The 16,189-nt window shown below is 38.0% G+C and overlaps 1 protein-coding gene across 5 annotated transcripts in view; it reads right to left on the bottom strand.

Annotated features, from left to right (window-relative positions):
* The window catches only part of GANC (glucosidase alpha, neutral C), an 80,166-nt gene that overhangs the window by 2,939 nt on the left and 61,038 nt on the right, over positions 1-16,189 (bottom strand). For all 5 annotated transcript variants that reach the window (XM_004421461.3, XM_087425761.1, XM_087425765.1 and 2 more), the window contains 3 exons: positions 10,059-10,133; positions 7,703-7,816; positions 6,335-6,447 (listed from right to left, as the gene is read on the bottom strand). In XM_004421461.3, coding sequence (XP_004421518.1) covers positions 6,335-6,447; positions 7,703-7,816; positions 10,059-10,133 — 302 coding nt within the window. The remainder of the gene's footprint in view (positions 1-6,334; positions 6,448-7,702; positions 7,817-10,058; positions 10,134-16,189) is intronic.

Raw genomic sequence — 16,189 nt, 5'->3', positions numbered from 1 at the left:
GTTCATGAGTCCCACCAGATTATAGCCAACAAAGAAGCAGTTGTTAATGGGCATGCTGCCAGGGCTCAGCACAGAGGGAGCAAGCAAAAATATTCATCTCCCAGTTTCTCCCTGGAAGGGGTTTGACTGCATACTTTTCCAGCTACTGCCTGAGGGTCTGGCCTCATCTAGGTGCTGAGTGCAATCCTCCCCTTTGGGACACTGATGGGTCTTGGCAAACCCTCAGCTACTGGGAGTCACTAAGAACAAAGATGGAAGTTTGGGTAATCACTAAGGTTTAAGAAGCAACCAGGAGCTCAGGCCAGGCTGATTGATGAGGTTCATCTCCTACACGAGAGCAAGGTGGCTGTTTTATCTAATGTGCAGAAACCAACACAGAATGTCAAGGAAAATGAAGAAACAAGGGAATATGTTCCAAACAAAAGAATACAATTAATCCACAGAAACTGATCTTAATAAATGGAGATAAGTTATTTAGCTGATAAAGAGTTCAAAATAATGGTCGTAAAGATGCTCAGTGAGGTTAAAGAACAATGCATGAACAAAGTGAGAATTGCAACAAAGAGACAGAAAATATAAAAACATACCAAACAGACACCATAGAGTTAAAGAATATAATAACTGAACTGAAAAATTCAATAAAGGGTTTCAATGGCAGGCTAGATCAAGTGGAAGAAAGGATCAATGAACTTGAAGACAGGGCAATGGAATTCATCTAATCAGAGGAGCAAACAGAAAAAAGAATGAACAAGAGTGAAGATAGCTTTAGGGACTTATGAGACACCATCAAGTGGACCAATATATGCCTTATATAGGGGTCCCAGAAGAAGAAGAGAAGAGAAAGGGGCAGAAAGCTTATTCAAAGAAATAATGGCTGAAAACTTCCCTAACCTGGGGAAACAAACAGACATCCAGATCCAGGAATCCCAATGAGTACCAAATATGATGAATCTAAAGAACCCACACCAAGATACATTATAATTAAATTGTCAGAAGTTAAAGACAAAGAGAGACTGTTAAAAGCAGCAGAGAAAAGCAATTTGTTATGTACAAGGGAACCCCCATAAGACTATCAGTGGATTTTTCAGCAGAAACCTTGCAGACCAGAAGGGAGTGGGATGATATATTCAAAGAAAAAAAACTTTCAACCAAGAATACTCTACCCAGCAAAGTTGTTCTTCAGAATTAAAGGAGAGACAAAGAGTTTTCCAGACAAACAAAAGCTGAAGGAGTTCATCACCACTAGACCAGCCTTACAAGAAATGTTAAAATGAGTTCTTCAAGCTGAAATGAAATGATGCTAATTAGTAACACGAAAACATATTAAAGTATTAAACTCACTGGTAAGGGTAAATATATAGTTAAATCCAGAATACTCTAATGATGTAATGGTGGTGGCTAAATCATTTATAACTCTTGTATAAAGGTTAAAAGACAAAAGTATTAAAAATAACTATAGCTACAATAATTTTTTAATGGATACACAATATAAAAAGATATAAATTGTGACATCAAAAACATAAAATGTGGGGAGGAGAGAGTAAAAATGTAGAGCTTTTGTATGTGTTCAAAGTTAAGTTATCAGCTTAAAATAGACTGTTATAGCTAAAAGATGTTTTATGTAAACCTTATGGTAACCACAAAGCAAAAACTATAGTAAGTATACAAAAGATAAAGAGAAAGGAATCAAAACATACCACTACAGAAAATCATCAAATTACAAAGGAAGAGAGGAAGAAAGGAACAAAGGAACTACAAAACAGCCAAAAAACAATTAACAAAATGTCAACAGTAAGTCCATACCTACAAATAATTACTTTAAATGTATTTGGATTACATTTTCTAATCAAAAGAGACAGAGTTGTGGAATGGCTAAAAAAACAAGATCCAACTATATGCTGCCTATAAGAGATTCACTTCAGCTTTAAGGGCACATAGACAGAAAGTGAAGGGATGGAAAAAGATATTCCATACAAATGGAAACCAAAAGAAAGTAGGGATAGCTTTATTTATTTCAGACAAAACAGACTTTACACCAAAGACTGTAACAAGAGACAATGATGGTCATTATATGATAAAGGGGTCAATTCATTAAAAGGTTATAACATTTGTAAATATTTATGCACCCAACATTGGAGCACTTAAATATATAAAGCAAATATTAACAGATCTGAAGGGAGAAATAGACAGCAATACAATAATAGTAGGGGACTTCAGTACCCCACTTTCAACAATGGATAGGTCATTCAATAAGGAAACACTGGACTTAAACTATATATTAGACCAGACGGACCTAACAAATATCTACAGAACATTCCATTCAACAGCAGCAGAATACATAATTTTCTCAAGCACACATGGAACATTCTCCAGGATAGATCATATGATAGGCCAAAAAACAAGTCTTAACAAATTTAAGAAGATTGAAAGTATATTAAGCATCTCTTCTGACCATAACGGTATGATAGCAGAAATCAATTAGAAGAAAAAAACTAGAAAATTCACAAATATGTGGAGAGTATATAACATGCTCCTGAACAACCAAGGGGTTAAAGAAGAAATCAAAAGAGAAAAACACTATCTTGAGACAAATGAAAGTGGAAACACAACATATCAAAACTTATGGGACACAGCAAGAGCAGCTCTAAGAGGAAACATTATAGCAATAAATGCCTACATTAAGAAAAAAGAAAGATCTTAAATAAACAACCTAACTTTACACCTCAAGTAACTAAAAAAAGAAGAACAAACTAAGCCCAAAGTTAAGTAGTAGGAAGGAAATAACAAAGATCAGAGTGGAAATAAATGAAATAGAGACTAAAAGATAAGAAAAGATCAAGGAAACCAAGAGGTGGTTTTTTAAAAAGATAAATGAAATAGACAAACCTTTAACTAGACTCACCAAGAAAAAAAAGAGAGAGGACTCAAATAAATAAAATCAGAAATGAAAGAGGAGACATTACATTTGATACCAAAGAAATACTAAGGATCATAAGAAACCACTATTAACAATTATATATCAACAAATTGGATAAGCTAGAAGAAATGAATACATTCCTAGAAATATACAACCTACTAATACTGAATCATGAAGAAACAGAAAATATGAACATACCAATTACCAGTAAGGAGATTGCATCAGTAATCAAAAACCTCCCAAAAAAGAAAAGTCCAGGACCAGATGGCTTCACAGAATTGGAATTCTACCAAACATTTAAAGAATTAATACCAATTCCTTTTAAAACTCTTCCAAAAAAACAAAAGAGGAGGGAATACTTCCAAACTCCTTTTATGAGGCCAGCATTATCCTGATACCAAAGCCAGCAAGGACATTATAAGAAAAGAAAATTACAGGCCAATATCCTTGATGAACACAAATGCAAAAATCCTCAACTAAATATTAGCAAACTGAATTCAACAGTTCATTAAAAGGATCATACACCATGACCAAGTGGGATTTATCCCTGGGATGCTGAGATGGTTCAACATATGCAAATCAATAAATGTGATACATCACATTAACAAAAGGAAGGATAAAAATCATTGATCATCTCAATAGATGCAGAAAAAGCATTTGACAAAATTCAACACCCTTTCATGATAAAAACTCTTAACAAATTGGGTACAGAAGGAACGTACCTTAACATAATAAAGTCCATATATGACAAGCCCACAGCTGACATCATAGTCAACAGAGGAAAGCTGAAAGCTTTTCCTCTAAGATGAGGAACAAGACAAGAATGCCTACTTGCACCATTTGTATTCAACATAGTACTGGACATACTAGCCAGAGCAATTAGGCCAGAAAAAGAAATAAAAAGCATTCAAATTGGAAAGGAAGTAGTAAAACTGTTTCTATTTGCAGATGATATTATATGTGGAAAACCCTAAAGATTCCATCAAAAAACTATTAGAACTGTTAGAATAAATGAATTCAGTAAAGTTGAAAGATACAAAATCAATATACAAAAATCAGTTGCATGTCTATACATTAACAACAAAACTGTTGGAAAGAGAAATTAAGAAAGCAATCCCATTTACAATAACATTAAAAAGAATAAAATACTCAGGAATAAATTTAACCAAGAAGGTACAAGATCTATACACTGAAAACCATAAGACACTGATGAAAGAAACTGAAGAAAATTCAAACAAATGTAAAGATACTCCATGTTCACGGTTGGAAGAATTAATATTGTTAAAATGTCCATACTACCCAAAGCCATCTACAAATTCAGTGCAATCCCTACCAAAATTCCAATGGCATTTTTCACAGAAATTGGAAAAAAAAAATCCTAAAATTCATATGGAACCACAAAAGACCCCAAATAGCCAAAGTAATCTTGGGAAAGAACAAAGCTGGAGGCATCACAATTCCTGATTTCAAACTATATTGCAAAGCTATAGTAATCAAAACTATATGGTATTGACATAACAACAGACATGCAGATCAGTGAAACAGAATACACAGCCCATAAATAAACCATGCATATATGGTCAATTAATTTTTGACAAAGGAGCCAAAAATATAAAATGGGGAAAGGAAAGTTTCTTCAATAAATGGTTTTGGGAAAACTGGATATCCACACGCAAAAAAATGAAACTGGACTGCTATCTTACACCACACACAAAAATCAACTCAAAATGGATTCAAGATTTGAATATAAGACCTGAAACCATAAAACTCCTAGAAGAAAACATAGGGGTAAGCTCCTTGACATTGGTCTTATCAATGAATTTTCTGGATTTGACACCAAAGCAAAGGGAACTGAAGCAAAAATAAACAAGTGGGACTACCTCAAACGAAAAAGCTTCTGCACAGCAAAGGAAACCATTAACAAAATGAAAAGGCAACCTATGGAATGAGAGAAAATATCTGGTAAGGTGTTAATATTCAAAATATACAAAGAACTCATACAACTCAACAGCAAAAGAACTAATAACCCAATTAAAAAATGGGCAAAGGACCTGAATAGACATTTTTTCAAAGAAGACATACAAATAGTCAACAGGTACATGAAAAAGTGTTCAACAGCACTAATCATCAGCGAAATGCAAATCAAAGCCACAATGAGATATCACTTCACATCTGTTAGGATTTCTATTACCAAAAAGACAAGAGAGGGGCCAGCCCGGTGGCGCAAGCAGCTAAGTGCACGCGCTCCGCTGCGGCGGCCCGGGGTTCGCCAGTTCGGATCCCGGGCGCACACCAACGCACCGCTTGGCAAGCCATGCTGTGGCGGCATCCCATATAAAGTGGAGGAAGATGGGCACGGATGTTAGCCCAGGGCTGGTCTTCCTCAGCAAAAAAAGAGGAGGATTGGCAGATTAGCACAGGGCTGATCTTCCTCACCAAAAAAAAAAAAAAAAAAAAAAGGGACAAGAGATAACAAATGCTGTTGAGGATATGAAGAAAACAGAATCCTTGTACACTGTTGGTGGGAATGTAAACTGGTATGACCACTAAGGAGACAGTATGGAGGTTCCTAAAAAAATTAAAAATAGAATTACCATATGATCCAGCAATCCCACCTCTGGGTATATATCTGAAGGAAATGAAATTACTATCTCGAAGAGATTTTGCACCCCCATGTCCATTGCAGCGTTATTCACAATAGCCAAGACATGGAAACAATGTAAGTGTCCGTCAATGGATGAACGGATAAAGAAGATATGGTATATATATACAATGGAATATTTTTCAGCCTTATAAAAGATGGATATCCTGCCATTTGTGACAACATGGATGAACCTGGAGGGTATTATGCTAAGTGAAAAAGGCAGACAGAGAAAAACAAATACTGCATGGCATCATTTATATATGGAATGTAAAAAAAAAAAAAAAAAGGTTGAATTCATAGAAACAGAGTAGAATGGTGGTTGCCAGGTGCTGGGGCGTGGGAGAAATGGGGACAGGATGGTATAAAGGTACAAACTTTCAGTTATAAAATGAATTAGGTCTGAGAATCTAATGTATAACATGGTGACTATAGCTGATAATACTATATTGTATCATTGAAATTTGCAAAGGGAGTAGAACTTAAGCATTCTCTCCAGTTAAAAAAAAAGGAAAATATATGAGGTGATGGATGTGTTAATTAACTCGATGGGAAGCTTTTCACAATATATATGTATATCAAATCACCACACTGTACACTTTAAATATATTATAATTTTATTTGTCAATTATACCTTAGTGAAGCAGGAAAAAAGAAAAATACTCCACAAATGACCTTCCTCATTAATTTTTTAAAATATGAGCTGTGCATCTGAGGATAACAAAAGGATAGCATAATTTATTTAAGAAAGCACACAGCTTTTTAGCTGTCATTACCTGTTGATCAAAACACCTGAACAGAATGAAAACTTCCTGTGCAAGAATTGCTTCTGGTGGAGGTATTGGAATGAATGGCCATCGTCGAGATAGAATTCACCCACAGCAGAACCCTGGAGAGTAAATCACAGATAGAGAATGTGCTCATATAATAGCTTTCTAGGAAAAGAAAGTCACCTGCTAAAGGGAAATAATAGATTTAAAAATTTGCGAAAAATTATATTAAACAAAAGTTTAATATTCAGGCTGCACAGGGTAGTTGTGCAAATATATACATTTGATACCCATTAGTGAAATAATATGAATAAGGAAGTCACATAAGAGTAGCACAAAGAAGCCATTTTGAAAGAAATTTAAACTATAAAGTATGGTCAGTGGCATAGGTGGCTTCCCTGTAAATACTATCCTAGAACATGACAGCAGGTCAAGAAAAGTACACAGAATGAAACTGAAGTTAAAAAAAAAAAAAATTAGTATGTGATGTATGAGATCAACTATCTTTAGAAGATCCTTCATTTAGAGAATGGTATCTAGTTCCTCCTTTCTTTTAGGAGGACCCCTTTTGCATGTCACAGCACTCCATATGGCAGTTTACTATTATTACAGTGCTTGATGTGCTATGGATCTCGAGTTGCTTGTATTTCTTCCGTGTCGTCTCATGGGCCCGAGGCCCATAGTGTGGCCCAAGCAGATGTGCGTAAGTGAAACAGATGGAAGACAAAGATGTAAGAAAAAGAAGGCTTAATTATTTTATAATATTTGCCTAAGAGCCAGAACTTGTGTTTGGTCCTGTAGAAGGGTAAGAATTTGTGTTTGGTACTGTATTTGGGCAAATGGGTAGGAGAGGAATCTGCCAGAGGCCTCATTGGCTCAAAAGATCTTCTCAAAAGGACAGTTCGATTCTGGATCCTTCCAGGCTTTACCTAAGGAGATTTTAGTTGTTTGAGCCATCTGATGAGAACAGAAGTCATTGTGTGGGGGTAGTGTCCCTGAAATGTTGCATAGACACCAGTCCCCTTTTACAGGAGACTGAGTTTCAGGGCTAATCCATGTGGCAGGCTGCCTATGGCCCAATGAGCTTTCTGTCCAGTGGTAATCAATGCCAAGCTGCAGAGCACCAAGAGTCATGATGCCCCACAGGAAATTTCTATCATTTCTAGTTCTCAGAGTCCCTTTCAGAACAATTCCAGCAAAGTCAGACAAGCTGGACAATGGTTCAAAACTTTGATTTCTAGATAAACATCAGAAGTACCTATGCCATAGACGGGGTTTACCACTTTTATATAGAGTCACATACTCAAAATGCTACTACTGTAAAGAGAGAGAGTAGTAAAAAGTGAATGTGTAAAGGTAACATTTTCCAAATACCTTAGTGCTTAGAGCCACGCGGAGTCCATATGGGGAATCACTCATGCAGCCTGTGGATTTTCCTATAGTTGTCTTTATTGGTACTACACTTCCACCTCGTTGAAACACTGGTATCTGTAACAGAGCAACACTCTCAGGGAAGGAGTATTCATATAAGGCAATTTCGAACTAGAATATTAAAATATTTCATTGTACAAGACTCACATTCTTTACAGGTATAGACTTAAAGGCAAAATAAATTTGTGAGCACAGAGATGGCAAATATGGGGGCCCTGGCATTAAAAGGAAAAGAGTTCGAACTCTAAAAAATGGTCCTTTTTTTAATTATTAGGGAAACTTCTTGCCCTTCATCAATTTATTATCTAATTATTCTGCTTATCCTGTAAGTAGCCTTTCCCGTTTTGTATTTTTAATTTTCCTGTCAATATAATAAACATGTTTATTTTTAGGGCCTTGCTAAAGAGTGGACTTTTCTGTCTGTGTAAACAGGCCCAGATGTATGTGTGTACATGTGTATATAAAAGATGGTAGTTTCTTGGTTTGGGGGAGATGACTTTTGTCCTTACTCCCTGCAGCCTGTACCCTTCTTGCTCCCTGCTTCCTTGAATCACCAGGATGACTGACTCAATTCTGAGGGTAAATCTGTGAAACTTCTGTTATGGAAGCCACCATAAGGCTTTAAGTGACTCTAACAGGATTGTAGGCGTGGCCCATACCTATGGGTCTCATGGAATGGCATTCCAAGCAGGGAAAGCCCGTAGCTTTCCTGCCTCCCAATACCATCCTCTGTGAGGAAGCTCCCTGGATCACATGAGGGCTTGTACTTCGCTCTGAGTTAAGTACAAGCAACGAGTACAAGAATATAAATGAGGTTGGGGGTGAGGGTGGAGTAGTTAAGATGTCCACCCTCTGCTTGACTGGCAGGTGGCAGCAAGAGGTAAGGCACATCTATCTCCCCACCCTCATCAGCCAATCTCTTCTTCTCTGTTTTTTTTTCCTCAAAGAATGAGGTAGTAAGTTAGTATGGAATGGGCTCTGAAGTGCGAGTCCAGCTGACCTGGGGTCCTGTCTCAGTTCTGCCACAATCTAGCCACAACCCTGGACAAGTAATTGACCTTCTCTGAACCTGAGTTTCTTCACTTGTAAGCATGAGGAATTAGAACAAATGAATGTTAAGGTCTCTTCTAGATCTGAAAGTTGACATCTGAAATCATTTTCTTTATAATAAGGTTCATATTGCTGCTGACAATTTTAAAAAATAACGTCAATATCTATTTATAATCTTTACACTACTCAGGGCCTGTGGCAGTGGTTGTGATTCAGCTGCAGGAGCAAACTTCCCTTCAGAAATTCAGTCTGGATGGGCCACTTTGATTCTAACATCATAACTGATAGCATTCCCTTCGACCTAGAGGTCCAGGGTTACAACTAAAAACTCATGTTTTTTGACTTGGTTCTGTAGAAGGACATTCTGTATGGTCTGTGTGGTGACCACTATGTTTACTCTCTATTCTCAGTGTTATTATTTTTCTTAGACATACAAACGTAAATATATGGGGAAGAATTATTCTTCCTCGGTGTTTCATACTGTGAAATCAGAATGTATGTTATTTTTATACTCTTTTTTTCTCACATTTTAACAGCTTTATTGATATAATTCACATGCCACACAATTCACCCATTTAAAGTGTACAATTAAATGGTTTTTAGTGTATTCAGAGTCATGCAACTATCACCACAATCACTTTTAAAACATTTTCATTGCCCCAAAAAGAAACTCTTTACCCATTAGCAGTCACTCCCATGGGGAGTGTTTGGGGGGCAGTTTGCTTCCCAAACTCTTTCCCTGCCCCAGCCATAGGCAATGACTACTCTACTTTCTCTCTATATATGTGTTATTATGCAAAATACTAAAGTCCTTGCTTCTTTCCATATAGGCACATGTTATGGACTGAATGTGTCCCTCCAAAATTCATATGTTGAAGCCCTGCCCCCAGTGTGACTGTATTTGGAGATAGGGCCTTTACAGAGATAATTAAGGTTAAATGAGATCCTAAGAGTGGAGTCCTGATCTGATAGGTAGGACCAGTGTCCTTATAAGAAGAGGCACAAGAGAGCTCACTCTCTCCCTCTGCCATGTGAGGACAGAGCAAGAAGATGGCTGTTTATATGCCAGGAAGAGTCCTTACCAGGAACCGAATTGGTTGGCACCTTGATCTAGGATTTCTAGGTTCCAGAACTGTAAGAAAATAAATTTCTGTTGTGTAAGCTACCCAGTCTATCGTATTTTGTTATGGCAGCCCAAGCAGACTAATACAGCACAATAGGTAAAAATAACCGTCTGAAAATAACTTACGGTGTCCAAGCCTACTGGGATCTTCACAGTACATGCTCCCTCCCAATGAGCAAATGTCTTAGAGTCATACCAGACCTAAAAACGAATAGACCCTAGTGAAAAAGAGCAACTCTACTCACAATTTCATTATTCAGTAAAACATCCATTTATTTGGATTTCAAATAACCAGAAAGCTAAAATAAGTATAATTAAAGAAAAAACTTGAGTAGAAGTCAGGAAGAACATACGCTTTTAAGAAGATCCCAAAGGACTAACCTAGTACTGTGATGGATTAAGTTGACTAAAAGGCCATTCATTTGTCCATCCATTCACCCAAAAATTATTTATTGAACAACCTATCATATGCCCAGCACTACTGGGTACACTTGAGTGAGCAGAAAGACACAGGTCCTGCCCTCATGGATTTTATAGTCCAGTTGGCTTATAAAAACTTAATGCGTCTAGTAGTAAAAAAGATGATGGAAGAGAGGGAAAAAAACAACAAAGAAGAAAAGCATACTGCAAGCAGATAAATTACAAATGAGGCAGGAGAAAAGGAAAGTGTCAGAGAGGAAACAGATCTTGGAGAAAAACAAATGGAAACTGGGATTACTACTATAGCATCATTTTTTAACAGAGTACAATTCAAGAACGAGATTCAAACTCTTATCTGGGATCCCTGTCAATGGGGTTTAGTTGCTGAAGCACCAAAAAGGTCCTACAAAGTAATCTGATGGGACAAATCCTAAAGATACCATCAGAAGCAGCATGAAAACAAAAACTTCTTTCTCTCTCTTCTAGCCCAGTGTAATTTCCGGCAACCACAGAGTCTATTTTACAAGTTCTCCTGGGATTACCACATCCTTTACATAGCTGTGCTGTTGAGTCTGTTACTGTCCTGCTGTGAATGTGAGAGGCCTGTGACTTGACTATCATTAGCTACAGTGAACTCTTTTTTTTTTTTTTTAATTTTTTGTTTATTGCAGTAACATTGGTTTATAACATTGTAAAAATTTCAGGTGTACATCATTGTACTTCTATTTCTGCATAGATTACATCATGTTCACCACCAAAATACTAATTACAACCCTTCACCACACACATGTACCGAATTATCCCTTTCACCCTCCTCCCTCCCCCCTTCCCCTCTGCTAACCACCAATCCAATCTCTGTCCCTATGTGTTTGTTTATTGTTGTTATTATCTACTACTTAATGAAGGAAATCATACGGTATTTGACCTTCTCTCTCTGACTTATTTCACTTTGCATTATACCCTCAATGTCCATCCATGTTGTCACAAATGGCTGGATTTCATCGTTTCTTATGGCTGAGTAGTATTCCATTGTGTATATATACCACAGCTTCTTTATCCATTCGTCCCTTGATGGGCACTTAGGTTGCTTCCAAGTCTTGGCTATTGTCAATAACGCTGCAATGAACACAGGGGTGCATGTACCTTTGCAAATTGGTGTTTTCAAGTTCTTTGGATAAATACCCAGCAGTGGAATAGCTGGATCATATGGTAGTTCTATCCTTGATTTTTTGAGGAATCTCCATACTGTTTTCCATAGTGGCTGGACCAGTTTGCACTCCCACCAGCAGTGTATGAGAGTTCCCTTCTCTCCACATCCTCTCCAACACATGTTGTTTCCTGTCTTGTTAATTATAGCCATTCTGACGGGCGTGAGGTGATATCTCATTGTAGTTTTGATTTGCATTTCCCTGATAGTTAGTGATTTTGAACATCTTTTCATGTGTCTGTTGGCCATCTGTATATCTTCTTTGGAGAAATGTCTGTTCAGGTCTTTTGCCCATTTTTTAATTGGGTTGTTAGTTTTGTTGTTGTTGAGATGCATGAGTTCTTTATATATTTTGGAGATTAAGCCCTTATCAGATGTATGGTTTGCAAATATCTTCTCCCAATTGTTAGGTTGTCTTTTCGTTTTGTTGATGGTTTCCTTTGCTGTGCAGAAGCTTTTTAGTTTGATGTAGTCCCATTTGTTTATTTTTTCTATTGTTTCTCTTGCCCGGTCAGATGTGGTGTTTGAAAAGATGTTGCTAAGACCGATGTCGAAGAGCGTACTGCCTATGTTTTCTTCTAGAAGTTTCATAGTTTCAGGTCTTACATTCAAGTCTTTAATCCATTTGGAGTTAATTTTTGTGTATGGTGTAAGGTAAGGGTCTACTTTCATTTTTTTGCATGTGGCTATCCAGTTTTCCCAACACCATTTGTTGAAGAGACTTTCTTTTCCCCATTGTATGTTCTTGGCTCTTTTGTCAAAGATTATACACCATGATCAAGTGGGATTTATTCCAGGGATGCAGGGATGGTTTAACATTCGCAAATCAATCAACGTAATACACCACATTAATAAAATGAAGAACAAAAATCACATGATCATCTCAATAGATGCAGAGAAAGCATTTGACAAGATACAGCATCCATTTATGATAAAAACTCTGAATAAAATGGGTATAGAAGGAAAGTACCTCAACATAATAAAGACCATATATGAGAAACCAACAGCTAATATCATCCTCAATGGTGAAATACTGAAAGCTATCCCTCTAAGAACAGGAACCAGACAAGGATGCCCACTGTCACCACTCCTATTTAACATAGTACTGGAAGTCCTAGCCAGAGCAATCAGGCAAGAGAAAGAAATAAAAGGGATCCAAATTGGAAAGGAAGAAGTGAAACTGTCACTATTTGCAGATGACATGATTTTATATATAGAAAACCCTAAAGAATCCACCAGAAAACTTTTAGAAGTAATAAACGAATATGGTAAAGTTGCAGGATACAAAATCAACATACAAAAATCAGTTGCATTTCTGTACACTAACAACGAACTAGCAGAAAGAGAAATTAAGAATACCATCCCATTTACAATTGCAACCAAAAGAATAAAATACCTAGGAATAAACTTAACCAAAGAGGTGAAAGATCTGTACACCGAAAACTATAAAACATTTCTGAAAGAAATTGAAGAAGACACAAAGAAATGGAAAGATATTCCGTGCTCTTGGATTGGAAGAATTAACATAGTTAAGATGTCCATACTTCCTAAAGCCATCTATAGATTCAATGCAATCCCTATCAAAGTTCCAACAACATTTTTCACAGAAATAGAATAAAGAATCCTAAAATTTATATGGAACAACAAAAGACCCCGAATAGCTAAAGGAATCCTGAGAAAAAAGAACAAAGCTGGAGGTATCACACTCCCTGATTTCAAAATATACTACAAAGCTATAGTAACCAAAACAGCATGGTACTGGCACAAAAACAGACACACAGATCAATGGAATAGAATCGAAAGCCCAGAAATAAACCCACACGTCTATGGACAGCTAATCTTTGACAAAAGAGCCAAGTACAGTGAACTCTTAATTCGACAGGACCAACCCCACCTTGTCATGATGGATTATCCTTGGCTGAATTCAATTTGCTAATGTTTTGTCAGGGATTTCTGTGTCTGTGTTGATAAGGGATATTGTCTTAGCTTTCCTTTCTTGTAATGTCTTTCTTTGGCGAATTCCAGTAGCTTTAGATAAAGAGCTGGTGGGAATGAAAGGGAAAAAACTGACTCAAACAAGATTTAGGGATTGCCTGCCTACTATTTCCAGAACTAATTAGAATGAGAGATATTGGGTATGTGCTCTGGTGCCATATACAAAGATCCCCAGGCTAAGGAGGGTATATAACTAGTACAAAACACCAAGTAGATCAGACCTAGAGCTCAGTCACCAAGCTCTGTCACCCAGCAAGTACTTATTGAAGCCCTACTATGTGCCAGGTACCCATCTAGATGCTGGGGATACAGCAGTGAACATAACAGATAAAAATCACTGTCCTCAAGAAGCTAACATTGTAATGGGAGAGACAGATAATAAACAAAATGTATAAGTAAATATATAAAATGTTAAAGGTGGCACATTCTGTGGAGAAATATAAAGGGTGAAGGAGGGCTGGACAGTACTGGGGCAGTGGGAATGGTTTGTAATCTTAAATAGATGGTCAGAGAAGGCCTCACTGAGAAGCAGATATTCGAGCAAAGACTTGAAGGAGAGGGAATAGGCCAAACAGAAACATGGGGAAGCGTGACAGCAAGGGACTTGAGATAGCCCCCTTGCACAGTGTGACGTCTTACTAGCTAACCAGCGAGGTAAAGGTCTGGCAAGAAACAGCTTGGATCTTCTACCCAGGGTCTGTGAAGATGTAATGAGAGAAATAATCACAGACTATTCTGGGAAATAGTGTTGAAGGAATATGTTATATAGTCACAACAATGTGCTTGCAATGTTAGGTCATTAATAAAAATTTGTGGCTAACTTGGAAAGGGAGCTAGTTCCTTTTAATGGGAGCCTATTGCTTTGTTAGAATCAACTTGAGAAACTCTCAGCAGAAATGCTTGGCAGCACAATTTATTTAGCTGTTGTTGTTATTTAACCTTTTTCTCAGGTTTCTACTTGGTTGGGGAACCTGTGTAAAAAGCCCTCACCTTCAGAACTACAAATTACTAGAGAAACCAAGAGGAAAGAACATAATTCATGAATATTCTGGAGAAACGCCTGGTTATTGTCAAGTCAATAATGACAAGTGTAGTGGGCTGAATGGTGGCTCCTAAAAAGATATATGCACTTCCTAATCCCTGGAAGGACTGAATATTACCTTCTATGGTAACAGATTTGACTAAATTAAGGATCTTGAGATAAGGAGATTATCAGGGATTACCCAGGTGGGCCCTAAATGTCAACACAAGTGTCTTTATAAGAGAGAGACAGAAGAGGAGACACAGACACACAGAGGAGAAGGCATTGTGAAGATGGAGGCATATAGTGGAGTGATGCGGCTACAAACCAAGGAACGCCAAGGATTGCAGGCAGCCACCAGAAGCTAGGAAAAAGGCATGGAATAGATTCTCCTTCCGAGATTCCAGAAGGAACCAACCCTGCTGACACCTTGATTTCAGATTTCAAGGCTCCAGAACTGTGAGAGAATAAATTTTTGTTGTTTTAAGCCACGAAGTTTGTGGTAATTTGTTACAGCAGCCTCAGGAAACCAATACAACAACCAAACACATAAAGCTGGATGGAGGACGAACACTGGCACTGGATGTGGTTTCACACTGTTGCCATGGCAGCGCTTGACAGTACTGAGCAGTGAGCAAGGCCTGGCTTGGCTACCTCACCACTTGCCTTGATAGTCCAGGAATATCTTGACAGTCCCACATCAGCTCAGTGTCCTTCATGGCTCTTTCGCCTGCCTGCTGAAGCCTGTGGTGATGCTCCAGTGCTCAAGGATCTGACTCCTTCCTGCTCTCCATTCTATATTCTCTTTCTCTGGTCTAGTGCCCTAAGTTTCTGTCCTGTCTCTTCTCCTGACCCCTCTGGATATATCATTGATCTGTCTCTGGAGGCTGTTGCTCTTATTACCCATGGCTCTCTGCTCTGCAGTCCATGGGTTATTCCCACCCCTCCTGCACGCCCTGCCTGGGTTCAGTGCCTTGGGCTCCAGCAGGTCCAAGATGATATTGTATGAAAGTAATAATAATCAATGACAACAACCAATAAAAGGCCAGAGGGGCACAGAGGGAAGTCACTGTTGTTACTTTTTACCCACTTTGGTGAGTGTCTGGAGACCAGTTTTTGGTACCAAAAACTCAGGATTCAGATAGAGCCAGAACCAAAGAACAAAGACTCATTTTATTTATATGCTTATTTATCTTTGTGAGGGAGATCAGCACTGAGCTAACATCCATGCTAATACTCCTCCTTTTGCTGAGGAAGACCGGCTCTGAGCTAACATCTATTGCCAATACTCCTCCTTTTTTTCCCCAAAGCCCCAGTAGATAGTTGTACATCATAGTTGCACATCCTTCTAGTTGCTGTATGTGGGACGCGGCCTCAGCATGGCCGGACAAGCGGTGCATTGGTGTGCGCCTGGGATCCAAACCTGGGACGCCAGTAGCGGGCACTTAACCGCTAAGGCACGCGGCCGGCCCGAACAAAGACTCTTTATACTTATGTTTCCCTTCGAGTTTGATACCTCATTGTAGACTAAAGATTTCTTCCTACCCAAACCCTCAATGTGTTAACAAGGAGTCACTTACATAAGTCAAAGTGTGAACATAAAGAACCATTCTG

Source organism: Ceratotherium simum, chromosome 3 (assembly GCF_057802395.1).
Source record: "Ceratotherium simum simum isolate JZ-2026a chromosome 3, ASM5780239v1, whole genome shotgun sequence".
Classification (NCBI taxonomy): Eukaryota; Metazoa; Chordata; class Mammalia; order Perissodactyla; family Rhinocerotidae; genus Ceratotherium; species Ceratotherium simum.
This window is presented reverse-complemented; position numbering and strand designations above follow the sequence as displayed.